Source organism: Diplotaxodon limnothrissa, linkage group LG6 (genome assembly GCF_057381915.1).
Source record: "Diplotaxodon limnothrissa isolate DT_005_m linkage group LG6, D_limnothrissa_male_GT1.1, whole genome shotgun sequence".
NCBI classification, from domain to species: domain Eukaryota; kingdom Metazoa; phylum Chordata; class Actinopteri; order Cichliformes; family Cichlidae; genus Diplotaxodon; species Diplotaxodon limnothrissa.
In genome coordinates, this window is record NC_140601.1 from 22893254 (window position 1) to 22913606 (window position 20353).

Consider the following 20353-nt stretch of genomic DNA (forward strand, 5'->3'; position numbering starts at 1 on the left):
GCAAACTCACGTCTATGAGAACCACGCACAGCTGACCAGCGCTGTTCTGGCAACATAATTTAAGGTGATAATAAAATAAAAATTATTGATCACTGAATTTACTGCAGGTGTGCACGAGAATTCACCGGAACAGGGTTTGGGCATCAAAGACTTTCCAAATTCTCTTTGTCCCCCACAGTTTGCGTCACTGTTGTCATGTGGTTCTTTCCTTTAGTCCCATTTTTTCAGAGCTGTCTATTCACCTGACAGATCCATCCACCCACCCATCTACCCATCCATCCAAGAGTTCTGTATCAGCTCACAAAGTTTCTTTGCGCTTTCATTACTTCTGGTCCCTTCAGCAGGGTCACAGCTCTTCGGTGAACCAAGGCGCTCCGTCCTCGCTTTCACCTCAGGGTGCACTAAAAGGCCACAGACAGTGCATCTGAAGGTTAGGTGCTCCTGGTCGCTTTCCTGGTCCCTGACCCCAAGACTTTTAACCATGGCTCATGGATGCAAAGGTTATCTAACCTTCAGGAAGCAGCAAAGAGAGAGGGAGGGGATTCAGAGGGAAATGCAGAGACGAGGGAAAGAAATGGGATAAAGTAATTTAATTGCACTTTGTTGATTTATTGACCGTTAATAGAACGGGAGCATGATGTGAATGCTGTCAGTGGACTAGAAAACTTATGTCATGTGGCTGACTGCCTTTGACTCATAAACCGTGAGAAAATCCAGCACATTCAAGTGTGCCAAAAAAAGAGAACAACAACATTATGAAGCTTCGTGTATCTTCTATGCTTTGAATATCTATTGGATTGATTTGGGGTTTTTTCAGCAGGGCAACGTCACAAATTGTGACACACACTCAGCATTTTTATTGCACTGCATTGTTCATTACCAGGGTGGAAAGTAACAAAGTACAAATACTTTGTTACTGTACTTAAGTGCAATTTTTTGGTATCTGTATTTAACTTGAGAAGTTTTTTTTGTCAACTTATTCCTCTTGCTCCCTACATTTTAAACAAATATCTGTACTTTCAACTCATTACTCATTACTTTTGCTTTAACGCTGTTGGGGGTAGTTATTGTTTTATCACTGCGAGTACTCAAGTACTTTTTTACTTGAGTAAAGAACTTGAATCAGTACTTCAACTTTTAGTAGAGTATTTTTAACAGTAGTATCTATACTTCTACATAAGTACAGAATGTCTGTACTTTTCCCAGCCATCCATGAAAAGAGAACTTATTAAATTTAACAGCGGTAGAAGTTAGCAGGAAGTTAGCTCGCTAGTTTTCACCTAAACATGATATATCATGTTCTGACTGAGGGGTTTCTGAAAAAATTAAAACGTACAGCTCTGCTATCACAGAGAACATAAATGAAGACTAAACTGCAGTGACGCTTTGTAGGGTTACTGAAGTTGGGCTAGCTGGTATACAATGATGTACTACACGATCGCTAGCGACATAGCTATGTTAGCATAACATAAAAACAGTGAAGCTGGAGGATGAACACTAACTTTTTTCCACAAGTTAACGTGGAAAAATGAATGAATAGCATGTAGTAAAAACCGAGAGAGGCCGACAGTGATCACTGACTGTTTTTAGGGGCTTGTTGAGATTAAATAGAACAAGATGCAAAGCATTAAACCATGTTAAAAACACAACAGCCTTAGTAGTTTAGGCCTGGAAGCAGGTTTCATGTCATCACTTAGAGACCGGATTATACTGAGCATCTGATAGTTGTTTCAACTACATTCTGCAGGCCATTTTAAATCCAGTTTTGTTTGATCGATATTTAATATTCACAATTATTCAACTTTATTGTATTTATACTGATGCCAGGTTAATTTTTATCTTGTTATTATTATTTTTGGTCATGTTGTGTTCCGTTTTATTGATCTTATTTAAGCTTGTTGTCATATTTGTGTATACCTTAGGTATAACTGCTGTACTCAAGGTGTTTCCCACCTTTGAGATGAAAAAAGTATGTCTTTTGTTAAACGGGGGTTGTGACAACATTTTCCCCCAAAATATATTACAACTGGTTATATAAGTTTGTGCTGAGTTCTGTCTTGTTGAAATCATTGAAGACTGTTGATTGCTTTCAGCACTATCACCTCTAAACATACTCGAAAGCCATGAGGTAAAACTCATTTTACATGTTGGGGGTAAATTGAAAGAAATGTGTAAAACTGCTCATTGGCAAGACTGCCCTGCAATTATAAACTCAATTACTTTGGTGTTGTATAAATGGGCACGAGGGAAGTTTTTATCAGAAGAAAAGGGTGTAAAACATTTGATAATACATCTGAAAACTCAAAATTTATGCCCTACTTGCCATCCAGTGACCAGATCGGAGTTTTTGCCTTGCTAATTCTGGCCTCCAGAACTTGTGTTTGCCTAAAAATTCCCTGTTTAAAACTGGGCTGGTGTGGATATTTATATTCAATATTTACATATTATTCTGACTCAGGTTTATACTCAAGTTTTCGTATCATCATTAAGTTGTAAATGATGAGCAGAGGACAAACAAAACTGTGACTGGCAGACTAAATGTACAACCATGTTATAACAATTTAGTTTTAGTTTGTTTGATTAACCCCAACATTAACATTTCTGCCAACACAGAGTCCAGTGAACCATTGTCTTGAATAGTTTTCTAAACATGGGAGCTCAATAAAGTTAACCCATTTTAGCCTTGGGCATTTTAAGTGTGCAGTGTTTTCAACTGTAAAATTAAAATTAAATCAATAAAAAAAACTATAAAACTTGAATTGCTGCTGTATATTTCACTGCTCAGTTTAATACACTATTAATTCGTTCAGACTCTTTAACTAACATATATTGTGTAGTCTGGTGAGATGAGCAATCTGCTGACCTTCTGCAACTCCTCTCTCAGCCAAGAGGGAAGAGGCTGTCCGAGCCGGTGCAGCAGCTTTGACAGCTCCACGTTGTGTTCTCTGTAGTACCTGGAGAGATATGCCCGTGCCTGAAGAGAGTAGCACGATGAGAGACGATGAAAGAATGAAAATAGAGAAGACCAAGAGAAGGGGGAGTAAGGGAGACAAAGAGGCAGCAACACAAATAGGAACAGTTGGTCCATCAGGATTCGATACGTTGTAGATTGGAAAGACAACACAGGAAAATAAAGAAATAGGAAGGAAAGCAGAAAAGGTATTGGGTGAAAAGAGGAAAAGAAGCACAAGAGGAGGAAAAGGGGTTGAAAAGGAGGGATATGTAGAGGCATTTTGGGAAGAGACAAACAATAAAAGCGAGACAGGGGGAGAGATATATATAGAGAGAGATTAATGATGAGCCACACACCAAGATCAGTTTATTTCTCCTCTGTAGGACTTTAGGGCCACTAAGTGCCAAGTGGTACCAACAGAGCTAAAAAATGAAGTTATAAAGGGAAGAAAATTACATGAAGGATGCATGAGATCCATTATTTCTCTCGCCCCCTGTGTGAATTCCTCATCTCTCTACTTCTCTTGTCTCCCCAGTGCTACCTCCACCTCCTCCCTCCCCATCCCTGCTTTGCCCTCTACCTCCGTCCCCCTGGTGGAAACTCAGAAACAGTTTAATTATAGGCGACAGTGAGGCGCAGCCATTAGCCATGTGTGAGTACATGTGGGAAGACAAATTGCATCTATGTGTTTGTCTTCACGTGAGAGCAAATGTGTGATTCATTGTCTGCAGGTCTGGTCTCCTCTGTGGAATCAGTAGCCAGGACAAAGATTTATGGATTGGATTTTCTCCTTCCACCTTCATCCCACTCTCTCTCTCTCTCTCTCACACACACACAGAGGTTGTGTCACTATCGAGTCCTCATGATTAGGTTGTAAGTTTCTGGCTAGATCTGATTGGGTGACAGTTTCCATCCAATGCTGAGTCCTGTGGGAAATTTTGCCACAATGATAGAGGGGATTGTGGGCTGTCACTGTCAATCAGTCTGGCAGCAATTTTTTTCTTTTTTGTACATCTTTTTCAAACATTTCATTCAGGGAGTATGTAAGTACTTTCATGAGCATAATATGTTCTAATTAAAGTAAAAACCATCTTACCTCTGGCTCCATAGAGGGGTACTTCCTTCCTTTGCTTTTCCCCAAACATTTAGTCTTTCCTCCATCCAGGAGCTGGCACCAAAAGCCCTTCTGAGGGTCAAAGCTGTGACAATAGGAAAAAAAAAATTAAATACTTAAAAAAATAAACCTCAGTGCTGCTGTCAAGGCCATCCTATTTAGAAGTGCTCCATTTTTTAGCAGCTACAGCTGAAAAAGAGGACACATCTTATTCGCACAAACTAAACATCTTTTCTGTCATCATCATCTATGTTATGCCCACTCTCTCTTCACCTTTCCTGCTCTCTCGTCGTCTTAACGGAGTCACGCAGTAGGAAGAAGTACAGTTTATTGATTGGTTAATACAGTAATCCTCTTCTGCGGTGGAAAAAGAAATACGGGAATATGCATAGGCTATAGCCTGTTTATTCACTGGAACGGTTTCTGTTTTCTACGTAAAAAAAGAAAAGGCCCTGGAGCACGCAAGTTAGAACCATTAAATGGTATGTTTGTTTAATCCACTTTAACCAATCCATATTTATGGCATTGCATTTAAGATGTCATGTGTCTTATATTCAGCAGCAAACAGCTAATACTTGCTCATTGTGACAGAAACAACTGCAAGGACAACTGCAAGACGTTCCTGACTGCCATGAATAAGAGGTAAATGATCAGGCACAGAGTGGCTAATTGCAATCTGATAGAAGAGGTAGTGTCACAGGTAAATGAATGTGCTGCTTTTGGCCACTTTGTGACCTCAGTATCATTTCTCCACCCTGTGTTACATTTTCCTTGTGAGTTTTGTTGAAATTAGAACACTGAGAAAAAAAAGAGCATTGCACCCCCTCCCTGTTTTTTAATACAAGAAGATAGTGGGTGACCTTCACAGCAAAGTGCCTTTGTGAATTACTGTACTCTGCTGGAGGGATTGGACTACTTTTGCAAAACTCATTCCCCAATAGATTTTGATGGTGGTGGTGGAGCGTGCTCTCTGAGGCGTCAGGCAAAGATCTTCAACTGGGTTGACATCATGCCATAACGTACGATCCATCAAACCATTCAGGGACCCCTCGTGCTCTGGACAGGAGTATAATCACTATGAAAGAAACCAATTTCCACCAGAATAGGAAAAAAATGACTCATCAAATACACAGAAAAACTTGAATATTGATCTGCAGTGACTCTTTCCTGTAAGGGGCATGTAGATACAAATTATGCTGATAATAGCATAACAACGCCATCAGAACCCTTGACTGTATGGCTCAAAGATTCTGATATTTTTGATAGTTTGGCACGTGTCAATATCTGGGCATGTACACCACTGATGGCAACCTATCTCAGAAGTAGGTAGATTTCATATTAATCTACCTGATGTCTAATCTTATAGCTCTTCAAATAATAATAAAAACATTAGTAAAACATCCAATTTTGTCAATGTGGCCATTTACCGATAAGGAACTTATATCTTGAGATTCAAATAACATTAAAACCAGCCAATCCAACATGATAACCCCCGCAAAACTGTCCAGCAGAAGATCATGTAACACAATAAAACCCAATGTGTTGTCCTAGCCTCCACACTTCATATAGACCTGCCCCACAATGCACAGGACACATGGGATCAGCTGCCAAAGGATTCCTGTGTCCATAACCTGACCAGTCAGAACTATATATTTTTTAAAACAATACTAGATCGTTTTAGTTTCATGGAAGATTTTTGTCGATTACAGTAGCACAAATAAAGAGATAAAAGAGGTGAAAAGGAGATAAATTTAAAACAAGATGCATATTATTGTTAACTGCTTTTGACAGACGGAGGATCAGGGCTAATGTGGATATGATTGAAAGATGCAAATATTTTCTTTATTTGCATGCATCAGCGGGTATAGAAGTATAAAAAAAAAGAGTTAAGTGGTTCTTCTTCAGTTTTCCTCTGACAGGACAGGAGGAAGAAATGAAAGGGGGATTAAATAAATAGGCTCCAGCGTTGAGGATCTGTCAGACTGCTGCCATGTCAAAAGAATGAGAAGGAGAAAAGAAAGATTAGGCTTTTGTGTAAGTCGGTCTTCAGCCAAAACACAACCTCGCAAGCGCACACGCAGCTTCCTTATTATTCTGTCAAAATGCATCTCTTTACAAATTATTTGTATGCATGTGGGTGTGTGATCCAAGACAGATGCACTCTGTCCCAATCTGAGCTACAAATTCTAGATGTCCCTGTCTGTAGACTCGAGGGCTTGCAAGCAGATTGCATTCTGATGAGTGGTGCTTGAGAAATAAACAGTTTAACGCTCCTCCAAAACATAAAGGTCAAATGCAACATCTCTAATGGAGAATGAGTTGAAACAGGAGCATCCACAGGCGGAAGCTAATTCTCTTAAGTTATGTACATTAAGACTCATTTTTGTCCACGCGCCACATACAACTAAATTTGAGCTCAAGTGGGCTGGAGCAGTTGTACTACTATATAATAATTTAACAAAAATCAATTATTTAATGAATAATCTATTTTGAAAAACAGGCACTATATGATAGTGGACTGTCCAGGATGCACCCTGCCTCTAGGCCTGTGAGAGCTGGGATAGGCCCCAGCCCCTCTGTAATCCTCAACTGGTTAAGTGGAAGAAGCTGTATGGAAGTGTGGATGGATGGATGTTACTGAACAGCCAACATGTCTTGAAAAGTGCCACTCTATTATCATTACAAAGCAACACAACAAGGACCCTCTTTGGCTATGGCAAACCATCTGCAACATCTTTGCCACAATAATAAGTCAGCTCTCACAACTGCTCTCTTGATCATTTCTTAATGTTTTTCTGCACAATCATTCCAGCTGCAAACAAACAAACAAACAAAACAGTAAGAAGTCCAAAAGAAATGATGCTTTTTTTCTCTGCGATTTTCACACTTTTAAAAACCATCTAGTGGGCCAGATTGCATCCAGCCAGCCTGTGTTGTTATCCCAGTTCGATTGACATATTTTAGGCAGCTCAACCAACATATTAGATGTACTCGTCTCTGAAAACATTTGATATGCAGTGTATTATATCGATCTGCGTGATTAAAAATGAACCTGGGGTCATTTTAGTGACTACACGTGAAAAGAAATTTGAGCACATACGTGTAACATGCTGTATTTGAGGTTGCAAACAGCATGCATTGGCTACACAATTGAAACCATCTTTCTGACTTGCTTGGTGCACATGCCTTTTTTATCTGCTGTGAAAGACTGCAATGGATGTGTTCATTATTTATCTTGGTAACTGGCACTGTTGTCGTTGCTATTTTAGTTCTTTTGGATTGACACTGTGCAGCAGACTTACCCTTTTTTTTTATTCAGGCAGCTGAAACACAAAATACTCAAGCAGCAGATACAGTATGTGAGGACAGCTACTGTCCTGTGTTTAAAGAAGGTGGAAGCTTCACCAGCTGAATAGCTTTTACCAAAAATATGCATTAATTATTCCCTTCTTTCTTGCACAAATACATCTAGAAATGTGGTACACAGTGATTATGTAATTCTTACATACTTGTTCAGAAATATACATACACAATACTTTCATGTCTAATGTCTAATTGCATTACTTCCAAAATGCAAGTAATGCAATTAGACATTAATATACCCAATGATGGGGTGTGATATCACTAAGTGTGGCCCAAAGGTAAACATCTAATAGTATTTGCAAATCAGAATATTTCAGACTTCCTCAACAAATTTAAAGCATTAAAAATATTTTGTTATTTGTTAATTTGCCATTGCACTAAAAAAGTATTCACCTCTCTCTTATGCACATAAACTTCTTCTATCATTCTACTGCCATTTTACTCTTTAAGGTTTACATTCTCATTTATATCTTGTGTCCATCTACACATATCCTCATACACCAGGGATGTCAAATTCATTTTGTAACGTGAGCCAATGTATCCCACTTTGATCTTATGCGGGCTGAACCAAAGTCCCCTTTCTGTCCATGAAAAGAAATATAATTTATAAAAATATCTCAGTGTAAAAACCCACCTCTATTTCTTTTCTACACCATAAAGAAATGCTGATGTAGCAAACCAAATACATTTATCAGTTTATCAGCTTGGGGCTAAATTGTATGAACTGTGTTAAAATTACAGAAATGAATTCTTGTAGCTCACTGACTTGATTGTCCTGTAATTATAAAATGGCAAGTTTTTGTTAATTCAGCGAAAATTCCGTTTTTTTTCCTGTGGGTACAGTGTAAAAAATTGAAATTTCAATACTAGATAGTGAAAAACATTCATGTTGAGTATCATTTAATTGTTTATCTGTTATTTAATTCTGTTGATATATATGCATAGCCATGGTGGAGGTCTTTATCAACAGGAAAACTCGTGAAAATAGTCCAAAATCGATTCCCTGCTTCACATTTTCCAAAACTGTCCAGTGGTCTGGATTGGAGTCTCTCTAATAAGCACACAAACTCCAAGGTTGACCTTTAATGACTCTTAAGCAACAGGCATATGATGTCACTGTGTGTTTTTTTCAGAGAATGACACCACTTGGCAGGCTGTCCCCACCGTTCACCAGTAGATGTCAGGCTTCACACAAATTTGGAGTAGGGTCTTGTTATGGGTTTAATTTGTTTAAATATTTCCACCTCGGTGCACACTCGGTTACTCCAGCATGCCAGAGATGGAAGACAGTCATGACTGACACTAAGAAAAAACAGAGAGTCAGCGAGATACTGTGGGAGAGACTTACGTAAGGGCCTGGGAGTAGTTGAAATGGGGAGTGACACCAAGGAACTTCTGAACTTCATCCATCACTGCTGCAGGGTCAGTTCTCAGCTGATGGCCATCTATGATCATCAACTACACACAGATGCAATCATGTGCTCAGATCTGAACTCTGACTTTTAACACTTTAAAGCTTGAACCATAGAATAGTTGCCACAAAATTCAATTTTTATTTTTTTAATGTTTATTTATTATTTAATTCTGACAAATAAAAAATGATCATATGTTAATTAGCATATATGAATTTTAAATTGCATCATATTCGCTACATCCAGCAGTTTTTTTCTTTCTTTTTTTTGCAAATGTCTTATGCAATTTATTTAGTTTTGAACTTTTATTTGTTTACTATTCATGCATCAAATATGACACACTAGGCATTTAGGGGTTAAGACCAATTTACTTAAATTTTTTTCATAAGCTGAATCAATAATTTCTCATTTTGTCAAAGCAAAATCTAATCACTAAAATGAAGACACGACTACCATTGTTTCAGCCATGTCTTTTTACGACAATCACAATTCACAGAGAACTGTTAAGAAGCTAATCTCACTTCTTATTTACTTTTTTCAAGTGCATAGCCCTGTGTCTGTGTCTTTGCATACCTGGTTAGCAGGGTAGTACGTGAGCCACCTCTCTAGGTGTGTAGAGTACAGACCAGGGATGAGACAGCGGTTCTGCAGGGAGCGCAGCTCGGCTGGCGCACCCTTTTTCGCACTGATGACATCATAGAAGGTGAAGCGCAGGGCTGTATGGTCCTCGTGAGCCCTCTGATGCTGGAGAAGGATCACAACTCCCAAATGAGCTTCACAGAATACTCTGGACGATTAATACGTTCACACCTTTTGTGTGAGAGCGTGTTTTCATTGTGGTCAGTGATATAACATTTACGCTGGCACATAGTTGACATTCATATCTCATTAATTAAGCAGGCTTAAGGAAAAGATATCGGGATCTTGTGACATTTCCTGTAATGATATTCATAGATAAATATATCGATAATTAGGCTCATTAACTCTGTGCATGCAAGCGACTCCAAGCACAGTCTTGGATAAAGAACTCAATTTTAAATCAATACAGAGATGCAGCAGATGAAGCAGGCAACTGTAGCAAGTTTTTTTTTTAAATAAGTGAGCAGGCAAAAGCATCTAATGTATTCTGTGTGTGTTTGTGCACAGTACTTACCTGATACCAGCTGTAGGCCCTGTCAGAAGGGTTGATGAGCAGGGTGATGATCTTGGCCTTGGGTAGCAGGGCAGCAGCTCGCCGTGGGGTCTCCTCTGAGGGGAAATAGTTGGCGCTCTTCTCAAATAGGAAGTCTGTGCTAACATTGGAGGGCACGGGGAAAAACTCCATGTACCTGAGGCAGTAGACACAGGGAAAATTAAGTAGTCATATAAACATATGCACACACTCAAGACGTACCCCTCATGCACAAGCATTAATCATCACTGCAAACTCACCCAGCCGCATTTAAGCAGTTTTTTTTTCAAAGTCACTTCTAAAGTCACAAAGTTACAGCCTTTACAGCTCAGACAATGATCCTGAAATAAACACGATATATTTTAAACTGTGTTTAATGAAGAATTTTCACAGTCAGGTCTTTATGGATGACTTTGGAGAATGCACCAGCTGTGTCTCTGTCAGCTAAGCAACCCATTTATGGGTCAATTTAGGCAGCCATATGTCTGTTGGCTTATGTTTGCAGACTTAAAAAGATCATTTGGAAGACGCTGCTAAACTGCTTAATGGATCACTCGAGTCTGCAAGACATAGGACAATCCATAACAACTTCACAAAAAGGCTTGTGTGTGTGTGTGTGTTTGTGCTTGTTCTTACCAGTCAATTCCTTTGTGGTAGTTGTTGGTATTGAAGAACTGGACCTCCTCATAAGTCTTTGGACTTGGGAAATTGCTGGAGATGGAGGGATGCATGAGTAGGAAGAGATAAAGTGCTGTCGTTCCTGGAAGAAAGGGCATAATTCATAACTGGCTTGTTAATTCAGCTCAGGAGAGAGTAGTCAGTGTGTGTGAGAGTGTGTGTGTTCATCAGTGTGTGTGAGAGCTGTCATCCACTGATCCATACTGGATGAGTTTTCCCTCCGCAAGATTTATATCTTGCTGAGAACTGATTATGTGAATGTGTGTGTGTGTGTGTGTGTAGTGATCATAGGCCTTCCCATCAAATGATCTAAAACCATTTGACACCAATCAGCACTGGGGCTCTGGTCGTGCCCTCTGTCTCGCCCTGAGCAGCTCTTTTCACCCAGTCCCCCTCACACTATCTCATGCACAATCCTGCTATTTTTCCTTCAAGTCTTTTTTCCTGTTTGTTCCAACATCTCTGACTTACCCTCTAACAAAATGAGGATGTAGAGGGTTGTAATTATTGTTGTTTGGTTGCTAATGTTGCTATAATGACCCCCTCCTCCCATTTGGGAGATTATCACCTGGTTAATGAGCGGCTAGAACCTCCTAACCTTTCACACCAAACAGCAGCAATTAGAGGACTTAACTCAGGACTTGTGTAATGTATACACACTACCTTGTTTTTAAGTCTTTGAAGGACCCCCAGTGAAAGAAAAAGGAAAAAAGGGAGAGGTTCTCTATCTGTGCATCTAAAGTAGATCACATGTGGGTGGAAGAAAGGTGGTAAGAGCCTCCTCCTTTGTCTGCCTCTGACAGGACCACAAGAGCGAGGGGGGATTAAATGAATAGGCTCTGATGTGGTAGTTCCAGACACCTGGGCACACAGAAGCAGTCTCTTTGTTGTTTGTGCATGTCTGATTGTGGGCTTTTTTTCTGCATCTTTACCTGTTTTCTGTGGTCCTATTACCATGAACTTGGGTAATCTGTCACAGGTTTTTTCTTTAGACCAGATGTCTTTATGTCGCTTGTCATCACACGGGTTCTACATCACAGAAAAAAAGGGATTAGAGGTTAAAGCAATCATGCACATATTATACACAGAAACACAAACATGCCCCTGAAAATCCATACCACAGAGGATTTGCAGCACAAAAAGGAGGAGATAAGCATTTGTTTTTGTTTTATGCATACTGCTCATAAGTCACTACAAATTTGTGTAAGCTTATATACTGTACACTCTCAAACAGTACTATTAAAAGCATCATATTTGAAGAAAAAACCTTGATATTTGTAATATTTAAACAAAAATCATGATCATACGCAAGCAAAAACAATTACAATCAACCAAAGCAAATACCACCTAAGTAGTGTTTTCTGACCATGACATTACTAATCTAATTTCAGATCATTTGTACATCTGAATATTTCAGGATTTCTTTTTCTTTGTCCTCCAGAATATGTTTTAATCTTAGTAATAAGAACATCTTATTACTCCCAACAGCACCGATAAAACCGTACAAATGCAAGGAGCAATACAAGTCCATACCTGTAGGAAAATACCATAGCAAACACACCTGCCAGAGTGGGTTTCTTTGTTCAGGAAAGAGCTGAAAGTATTTGTGTGCAAGCTGGAGCGGCGGGAGGGTGTGAAGCTTCAGGTTCGTCCATGAGCGAAGGAAGGAGGCCAGGTGGACAAATGTGTAGAGCCCCAGTCGATCATTGCCGTAGTTAGATAGGTGGGTCATGAATATACTTATCTGGAAAGGACACAGGCAGAGAAGGTGGTGGTGGAGAGGGAAAGGATGTAAATAGAGAGTGGGAAATATGTACTTATTATATTTTGTAAAATTGAGATAAAGTCAAAAAACCATTTCCCAAGTTCCCCATGTTTGTTGATGTTGGTGCAGTGGAAAGCAAACAGATTATTTCTCAGAGTGCGATGGCTTTAAATTCCCTAACAGAGCAGCTGTCCAGCAAGTATAAATATTTGCTATCACTTTGCAAAGTGACACAGTCACTTTTGTTATGTAAGATTGTACATTAACTTTTAGCACAACGCTGCTTTCAAGTACAAAGAGGCAAACAGATAAAGTGAAACTGATGTATTCACCACTCCTAGATAAAGCTGAGGAGGCAGCACAATGCTCCTCGTAGCCACCGGGTGATCGGAAAGATGCACCTACACATGGGGGAGTGTTTCAGATTGTGTTCACAACAGTGAATGTCTGTGAGGAAGAAGGTAAGACTCAGAGGGAGCGAAGGAGCGATAGTGTGCTGGTCCGGGCTATCTGTCCACGGCTCAGTGCTTTTATAGGCTGATCAAAGAGACAAGCTAAGATAGCTGCTACAGACAAATGCACGCGAGTCAGTGTGCGCACATAAACTCACACACACATGCTTCTTTTGTGATTGCACAGAGCTTGAGAATGTGTCCGGATGAAACGGTAACATCAGCCATTAACCCTTTAAGACCTACCATAGAACCAAGTCCGCCAGAGCTTATATTATATTTTTACATGCTGTGGAGCCATTTTTGGGAGCATTTCAAGTTGCTATACATCAATACAACCATTATAGCCCAGATTTTAATAATATGTATTCATTAAGTGCATAGTAATTACATAAATTGCAAAAAAGTGCAATAAACTACAAAAAAATTGAAAATCGTTTTTGATTTTTTAACATATATTTGTAGTTAGAGAAATTTAAGAGGCTTATCCCTCAAAACTGTAAATACAAAAAAGTTGCACAAAATAGTTTCCCACCACAGGAAATTTATTTTGAGTGTCTTCATAGTTTTATTTTTGAAATACACCAATTTTTATACACTGCAGGAAAAACGAAAATAAATATTATACTGCAAATTTGCAAAAAAGCAGCATATGCATCAAAATAAACTATTTCCAGCAGTGCAATATGAGTCCTAAGCATCCCAGAAACGACACAGAAAGTCATAAAGTCAAAGATAACTTTTAAAAAGAGCAGTATAGGCCCTGAGGCCCTGATCGCAAAAAAGACTACATTTCCGCGAAAATGACGTCACTTCCGGTTTCGGCCAGGTAATGGCGGAAATGCAAAAGTTCGCGCTGACGTCTATTCCAACGTAGGAAGTGTTTTGAACAGCTGATCGGACCGGCAAAGCGTGTTTCTGGAATATTATGTTTTTGTTCCTGCAAGCGCTTTTTATGCAGTTTTTGCAAAGCTTTATGTGGAAGGAAACCGTGACCTAGGACAAGCTGATGGCACAATATGTAAGTACAACTCCTCCGGTTTCATATGCAAAAAAAATTTTTGCGCTAGCTTACGTGGTTGCAGTGCTACCGGGATTTAAAAATAGTTACGCATAACAGAGCGTTCCCGCTCCGATCGGCTCTAAAGGGTTAAGGTATGAATTATTTGTTGAATGTGAGCTTGTGTGTCAGTATGGATGAATAAATGTGTCTGTGTAGAACACACACACACACACACACACACACACACACACACACAGCCATGTATCTATGATTTCTTTAGACCACATTGATTTCTTGGAGACTAACAATAACTATGATATAACCATAGCTATAAAGTGTTGCCTTAATTAAAACCTCTCTTTACCCCAACCATAACCCGAACCTTACTACAACCTCAAAACAACCTCGCCTTTAAAATACATCACATTACAGAGTTACATTGCATTATCCACTTTCATTCCCTGGGGAGTTACCCGGACCCTACCAGTACCATTTTCCTTGCCTCCCCTTTATGTTAATATTGACCTTATGGGTTTTTTTGTTCCTAAAATGAAAGTAGTTCGTGCACATGCACAAACATACAACGACTCATTCAAGCACAGAGAGTGAATTTCCTGATGACAGAGGACTGTTGTTGCTCATCTCTAACGGCGAAGGTTGCTGTAGATACAGAGCGACACAGTGTCGGGGGTTTGATGGATCAGCATCCGGCTGACCTGGAAAGCTGCTCAGAATACTGATCGCCTCTGAACATTGATGTGAGTGTGTTAGCATGAGAGACACAGTGGAAAGGAGACAAGGGGAACAGATGAATTGTGGGATACTTGTGTGAGAATGCAATGGTATCCACGTCAGACAAATTTTTCTTTCCTTTTTTTTGGTGCACGCGAGTGTCTATGTGTGTGTGCCGCCGCAAATGTTTATGCATTTGTGCATTCCAACGCAATTGAGTGCATCCGCCGGTGTCTTCTTATCTTGTGCTCACTGTAAGCAGCCAGCAGTGCACCACCCAGGCTTGCCTGCTTCATATCAATCTACTTGATGTTAGAGCAACAATGTGGAACCACTGTCAAGGCATCACCGAGCACTCAGCCAGGAACAACAACAGAAAGGCACTCCACTAAAAACTGTTTGCTAGCTCATCCTCTCCAATGAATTGTAATGTGAAAACCTCAAAACCCTTTTCCTTGGAAGATGAACCAAACAAACAAAAAAAAAACCATAGCTGAAGCACTACTCTTAGAATAGTGTAAAATTAAATCCAACCATGTCTCACTGGAAACAGCCCCACTTGGGATTGAGAATGAATATTGTGGCTCAGTATTTAGGGTGGAGCGTGTGGGTTGCGAATATAAATGAAGAGGATTTGGAGTGGCATAAATTGAGTGCAGGCAAATCCTACCTGTGTAAATAAGAATGATTTCAAAATCTCATTTTTTGTGTTGTTTTGTGCTTTTTTTTGAAAGCAAGGCAAGATGATCAAAAAGTGATTTATGTTCCTTTCACACCACTCAATAGCCTATGATGGCTGTAACGGGACAGGCTGCGCTGTATGTGTGTGTGTGTGTGTGTGTGTGTGTGTGTGTGTGTGTGTGTGTGTGTGTGTGTGGCGTATGTGCAGGTGTATATGCATGAAAGACAAAGAGAGCAAGAGAGAGAATCCCAGTGTTACTGAACATGGAAATTATTCATTATGGAGCTTAAGCACTGGCTGCCAAATTAAACAAAGGGGGAAAGGAAAGATGATTTGTGTTTGTAATTGGAGAGCTGCAGAAAAAGAGAAGAAGTACAGAGAGGGCTAACAAAGGAAGGAGACAGCAGGAGTAACCTTGGCAGGTGAGTCTGAATTAAAAAACAACAAAAAAAAAGCCACTTGAGAGAATGTTAATCTCCCAACACAGCAAAACCTCCAAACCCTTTCGGTGGAAGGGCTCGCTCTGGCTAAGAATTCAATTACCAGAACCATATAAACCTTTTCTTGTTGAATATTGGATACTTTTCCTGAATACTGGATAGCTTTGAGCCCCATATGTGCGTTTAATAAAGAATACTATCCTAATAATTTAACAGCAGAATTGGCCTTGAATCGTACTCGGCGCTAGACTGGAAGAGAAGTATAAAACTCCAACTCCTCGGTCTCCCTCTTTTAATCTTTGTCCCCTGTCTTTTTCCCCTCATTCCCCCCACGTACATTCATTTCCTTCCTCTTCTCCCATCCATTTAATGTCTTCCTCTCACTTTCTCATCTGCCTAAAGAAGTCACTTTTTCATCATCTTTTTTTCCCCCTCCTCTCTCCAATCTCATGCTGACCTAGATGATCTGATGAGGCGTGTCAGTCCAACATGGAGTGATGTTCTTCAAACCCCATGCACACATGAACACGCGGGCACAGAAACACTCACGTACAAACATAAATACCATGTCCTAGAAGATTATGGGTCATGTATTTTAGGTTTGTAACATGCGCCAATCTTCTTGAACATTATTGCATTTTGGAAGAAATTACTTGTTTTACTGATCTATCTATCTTTGTATCTACGTTGTATCTATTTATGAGAATATATATATATTTATTAGGGGTGCAACGATACACAAAATTCAGGGTTCGGTTTGGTTCGATACTTTGGTGTCAAGGTTCGATATTTTTTCAATACAAAAAAATGTTCACGCTTTTTTAATTTGTCATTTATTAAAATTATAAATATATATTTTAACTCAAAAGTACAGTTTTTTAATTTAATGTTGCTGAAACAACAAAGGGATAAAATAATAAATCTATCTGATTGAGGAATCACTCATCTTTGGAAAAGAGAGTTTATTACAGAGAAATGGCTCTTTCCAAAATAAAAGCTATACTATACGCTTCTTCTGGGCTATATTCTCAGCAGCATATTAAACATATCAGGTCCCCATAAGGAGAATCATGTGCTAATGGCTGTCTAAACGACTCGGGTAAAGTTTGTAGCATGCGTGCTTGTTGTTTTTGTCTGCTTCCACTTGTCTTTGCACTAGGATGATGTCGGCATAAATGTGCAGTCATATTCGTTGTGTTCCCACTAGTGCTGTCAGCGTTAATCTGAAATGACGTTAACGCCACAACACGGCAAATCTCCGTTAACGAGCTACCGTGGATCGCCCCGTGCATGGGGCTGGACGGCGTCAACATGTTAACAAGCTAACTGCGCTAACGCAGTAGTTCCCACCAATTGAGCATTGCGTGGCACATTCGACATACTGTTTTACTTTTGTCCATGACACGCTTACTTTCAGGGTCAAACTTCACATGAAGACCAAAATAGTTCCAAAGGCCAGATCTGAATGAGGGTGAGGGAGGTTCAATATTCCATGTTGCAACAAGCTTAGCTTCTGTCTTGCTAGCTTGCGCTGCGCTCAGTGGATCTGCGCTGGACAGTGCAGCCTAGGCGGAGTAGTCGAGTGCAGATCCACTGAGCGCACAGACAGCATCGTCAGAAGAAAAGTTGATAAAATAAATTAAAAAATTTTATATAAGCCAAAAGGGGAAAGGATTTTGTAAGTGCGTTACGTGCAGTATTACAACACTGACCATCCTCAAACCTAATCAGACATTTAAATCACCCTCACACAGCTGGACATTTAAAAGAAGCTAACGAGTGATAGCTGAAGCTATCCAGAGCTCAGAGCCAGCCACAAGCCAGAAGCCATAGTATGAGCGAAGGATCAAAGCTAAAGGAAATTTATAAGGAGAGAAGAAGAGAAAAGGGCTGATGGCCTGCTATCTGGTGAACTCATAAAAAACTGCTGGGAAATGATGTAAGAACCAGTTATCTGTTATGTGATATAAATCTATTTGTTTGGAAGTGTAAAGATGTCAGGTAAAGGTAGGTGTACAGCACCTCTTTTCAGTTATTTCAGTACAAGAAGAGCCGATAAGTTATTGCAGTTTGAGGGAAATTGTAAAGTTTAATATTTGATTTTATTGTAAAAATAATATTTTGCATTGAATGAAAGTTGTTTTGTTTTGTTAGTTTGTTTGTAAAAGCTGTCATGTTATAGTTCTTAGAAGAAAATCTGAATTGGCAGGTCACAAAAAACAGAAATCACAATGGCCAGAAAAACTGCAATCGGTGCATCTCGATGACAGAGCTGTGGAAGGATGAGATTTTGATGAGTCACACAATGGAATAATTTAATGTTTTGGGGAGTAAAACTGACACTGGGCTGGCTCAGCCCCATCTTTAAAACCTTTCCCCTTTTGGCTTAATCCCCTCATTAATATGCACACCAATAAACAAAGTCAGATTTCCAAAATGGATATGAAAAAACGCAAGGGAGAGACTGTGGGCCCCAAAAAATAGACCCTTCAGGCAAATATGGCTGAAACTGCAGAAAACAGTCATGTGCATGCTACAGGCCCTTTTCAGGCTGTCACCACCATCACTGCCGACAATAGTGGTGGCAGGCAGCACAAAGAGCAGGATGAGGAGAAAGAGAGAGATAAAGGTGACAGAGAAGGAAGTGTAAAACTTTAAGCAAGCTATAATAATGGCTGGCTGCCTGACTAAACAGTCTGTCATTCAAGGCCCCTTGATAAGACTGGTGGTGACCACAGCAGCTGAAGTTTATAAATTCATGCAGAGAAAGCGACACAGACTCAAATTCTGCAGATTTAACTCTGCCTTGTTTTGTCTAAGTTGCTGGTTTTGTGAAAGTTACTTTTTCTGCAGCTCTGAAATGTTGTCTTATTGGAAGAATGTCACAGTTTTGTTCACCGCCATTCCTCAACATTAACGTTAAGCCAGCTGGCAGCATTTCTTGTTTTGTTCATTCATTTATTTGCGTACTGGGCGAGTAGCGTTTGTTTGAGATGTGGAATAAAATGTGTTTCTGAGCCATCGCTTGTTAGGACGATTATAGAAAATATACTGAATCGACATCTCTGCTTTCTTTCACTTATTAAACAACAATTTCTCTATTCTTTGGAGTATATTGATATATCAAAAAACTACATATACTTTCAACAATAGGATATAATCCCTTATTATTTAAATAATAATAATAAATATCCCTTATTATTTAAATAATAAGGGATTATGGGAGTTTACACTTTACTCATGTTAATTTTGTGATCTGTCATGTGTCACACGAATTCTTTGTCTCTCAAACACACTTTCTTTAGGAATTTTTCAAGACGTTCACGTTGCACACTTTGTCTGGAAAACATCTCTGATCTGATCATGACACCTTAATTATTTATCATAATGTACAATTTTAACAATGTCACTTTTAAAAATACATTTATCCCATTTCCTCTTTCTTAATTTTACTTGATTACTTAAAGCTTCACCAACCTCATGAATTCTGCACAAAGACAGGAGTGCCAGTCTTAAAATGTTTCACTGTGTTTGTTGTGCTACTGTTCATGTGTTTAGCTGCTAGTGAGGTTAAGATGTGTGCCATGTGAAGTTGTGTGTCAACTATCCTGCATAGTACTAAACAACCCCCCCCCCCCCCCCCCCCCCCCCCCACACACACACACACACACACACACACACACACACACACACACTAAATAAAATTTTGGTATCAAAAGGCAACGTCAGAACACAGCAATGGTGTTCGCAGAGAAAATACAGCAATAGACACATTTGTAAAAGATCAGTGGTCGCTAATTAAAAATGTTACGTTTTTATCTAACAGTTAACTTCATATTAAGTTTAGTAAACAGAAAATAATAAGATCAGTACCTCTTTTGTGAACACACTTTCCAACAGAAGCTTCTCAAACAGCAGAAACCTTCCAGCGTAGAAGTGCCTTGAAAAACTGTGTAAAACTTCACCTAAGTTCTCCATAGGTCTACTGATGATTTATGCAGCCTTAATTGCTTCTGTTTACTCATGCTCTCCCAGACCCACTCCATTATTTTGAATATATATATGTGTATATGTGTGTGTGTCTGTGTGTTATTCTCCCCTCAACCATTTCCAAACCAGCACAACCAATCTCTGGTGCTTTTATTCTCCTAAATGTGTAGCTGTAGTAGCCTGTTTCCCATTACAGACCACTTAGTTCCACATACATTCCTCCCTGATTGAACTGTTATTGCTACTAAACAGAAGCCTAAATCCCTACCCCCAGTTCTTCCTCCTTCTTCGCCATCATCCTCTCTCTTCTTATTGCTCTCGCAGTGGCTCTCTCTATTCCCGTCTCACAGGCCATCTCACTGTCTCTGCCTCATCAGTGGATAATTGAAAGCTGAACATCAATACAGCAAATGATTTCAATTCAATTTATTCTGCCCGCTCGAGTCAACATCTACTGGCCCCGTCCATACTGGCATCTTTCACAGGTTTATTCTCACTTTGTAATTTCTCTCCCTGTTTGGACTGTGGCTCATTTTGTGTGAGCATGTGTGTGTTTGAGGGGCTTGATGTGTTGACGAGCTGCCAAAGCCTTCAGTTG

The 20353-nt window shown here is 39.6% G+C and overlaps 1 protein-coding gene across 1 annotated transcript in view; it reads right to left on the reverse strand.

Annotated features, from left to right (window-relative positions):
• Positions 1-475: 475 nt before the first annotated feature.
• Positions 476-20353, reverse strand: part of ndst3 (N-deacetylase/N-sulfotransferase (heparan glucosaminyl) 3) — a 47792-nt gene continuing 27914 nt past the window's right edge. Inside the window, exons 6-14 of the mRNA XM_085355941.1 lie at positions 12253-12435; positions 11624-11720; positions 10650-10773; positions 9996-10170; positions 9416-9586; positions 8779-8888; positions 4050-4152; positions 2864-2974; positions 476-505 (exon numbers count right to left, since the gene is read on the reverse strand). Coding sequence (XP_085212067.1) covers positions 476-505; positions 2864-2974; positions 4050-4152; positions 8779-8888; positions 9416-9586; positions 9996-10170; positions 10650-10773; positions 11624-11720; positions 12253-12435 — 1104 coding nt within the window. The remainder of the gene's footprint in view (positions 506-2863; positions 2975-4049; positions 4153-8778; positions 8889-9415; positions 9587-9995; positions 10171-10649; positions 10774-11623; positions 11721-12252; positions 12436-20353) is intronic.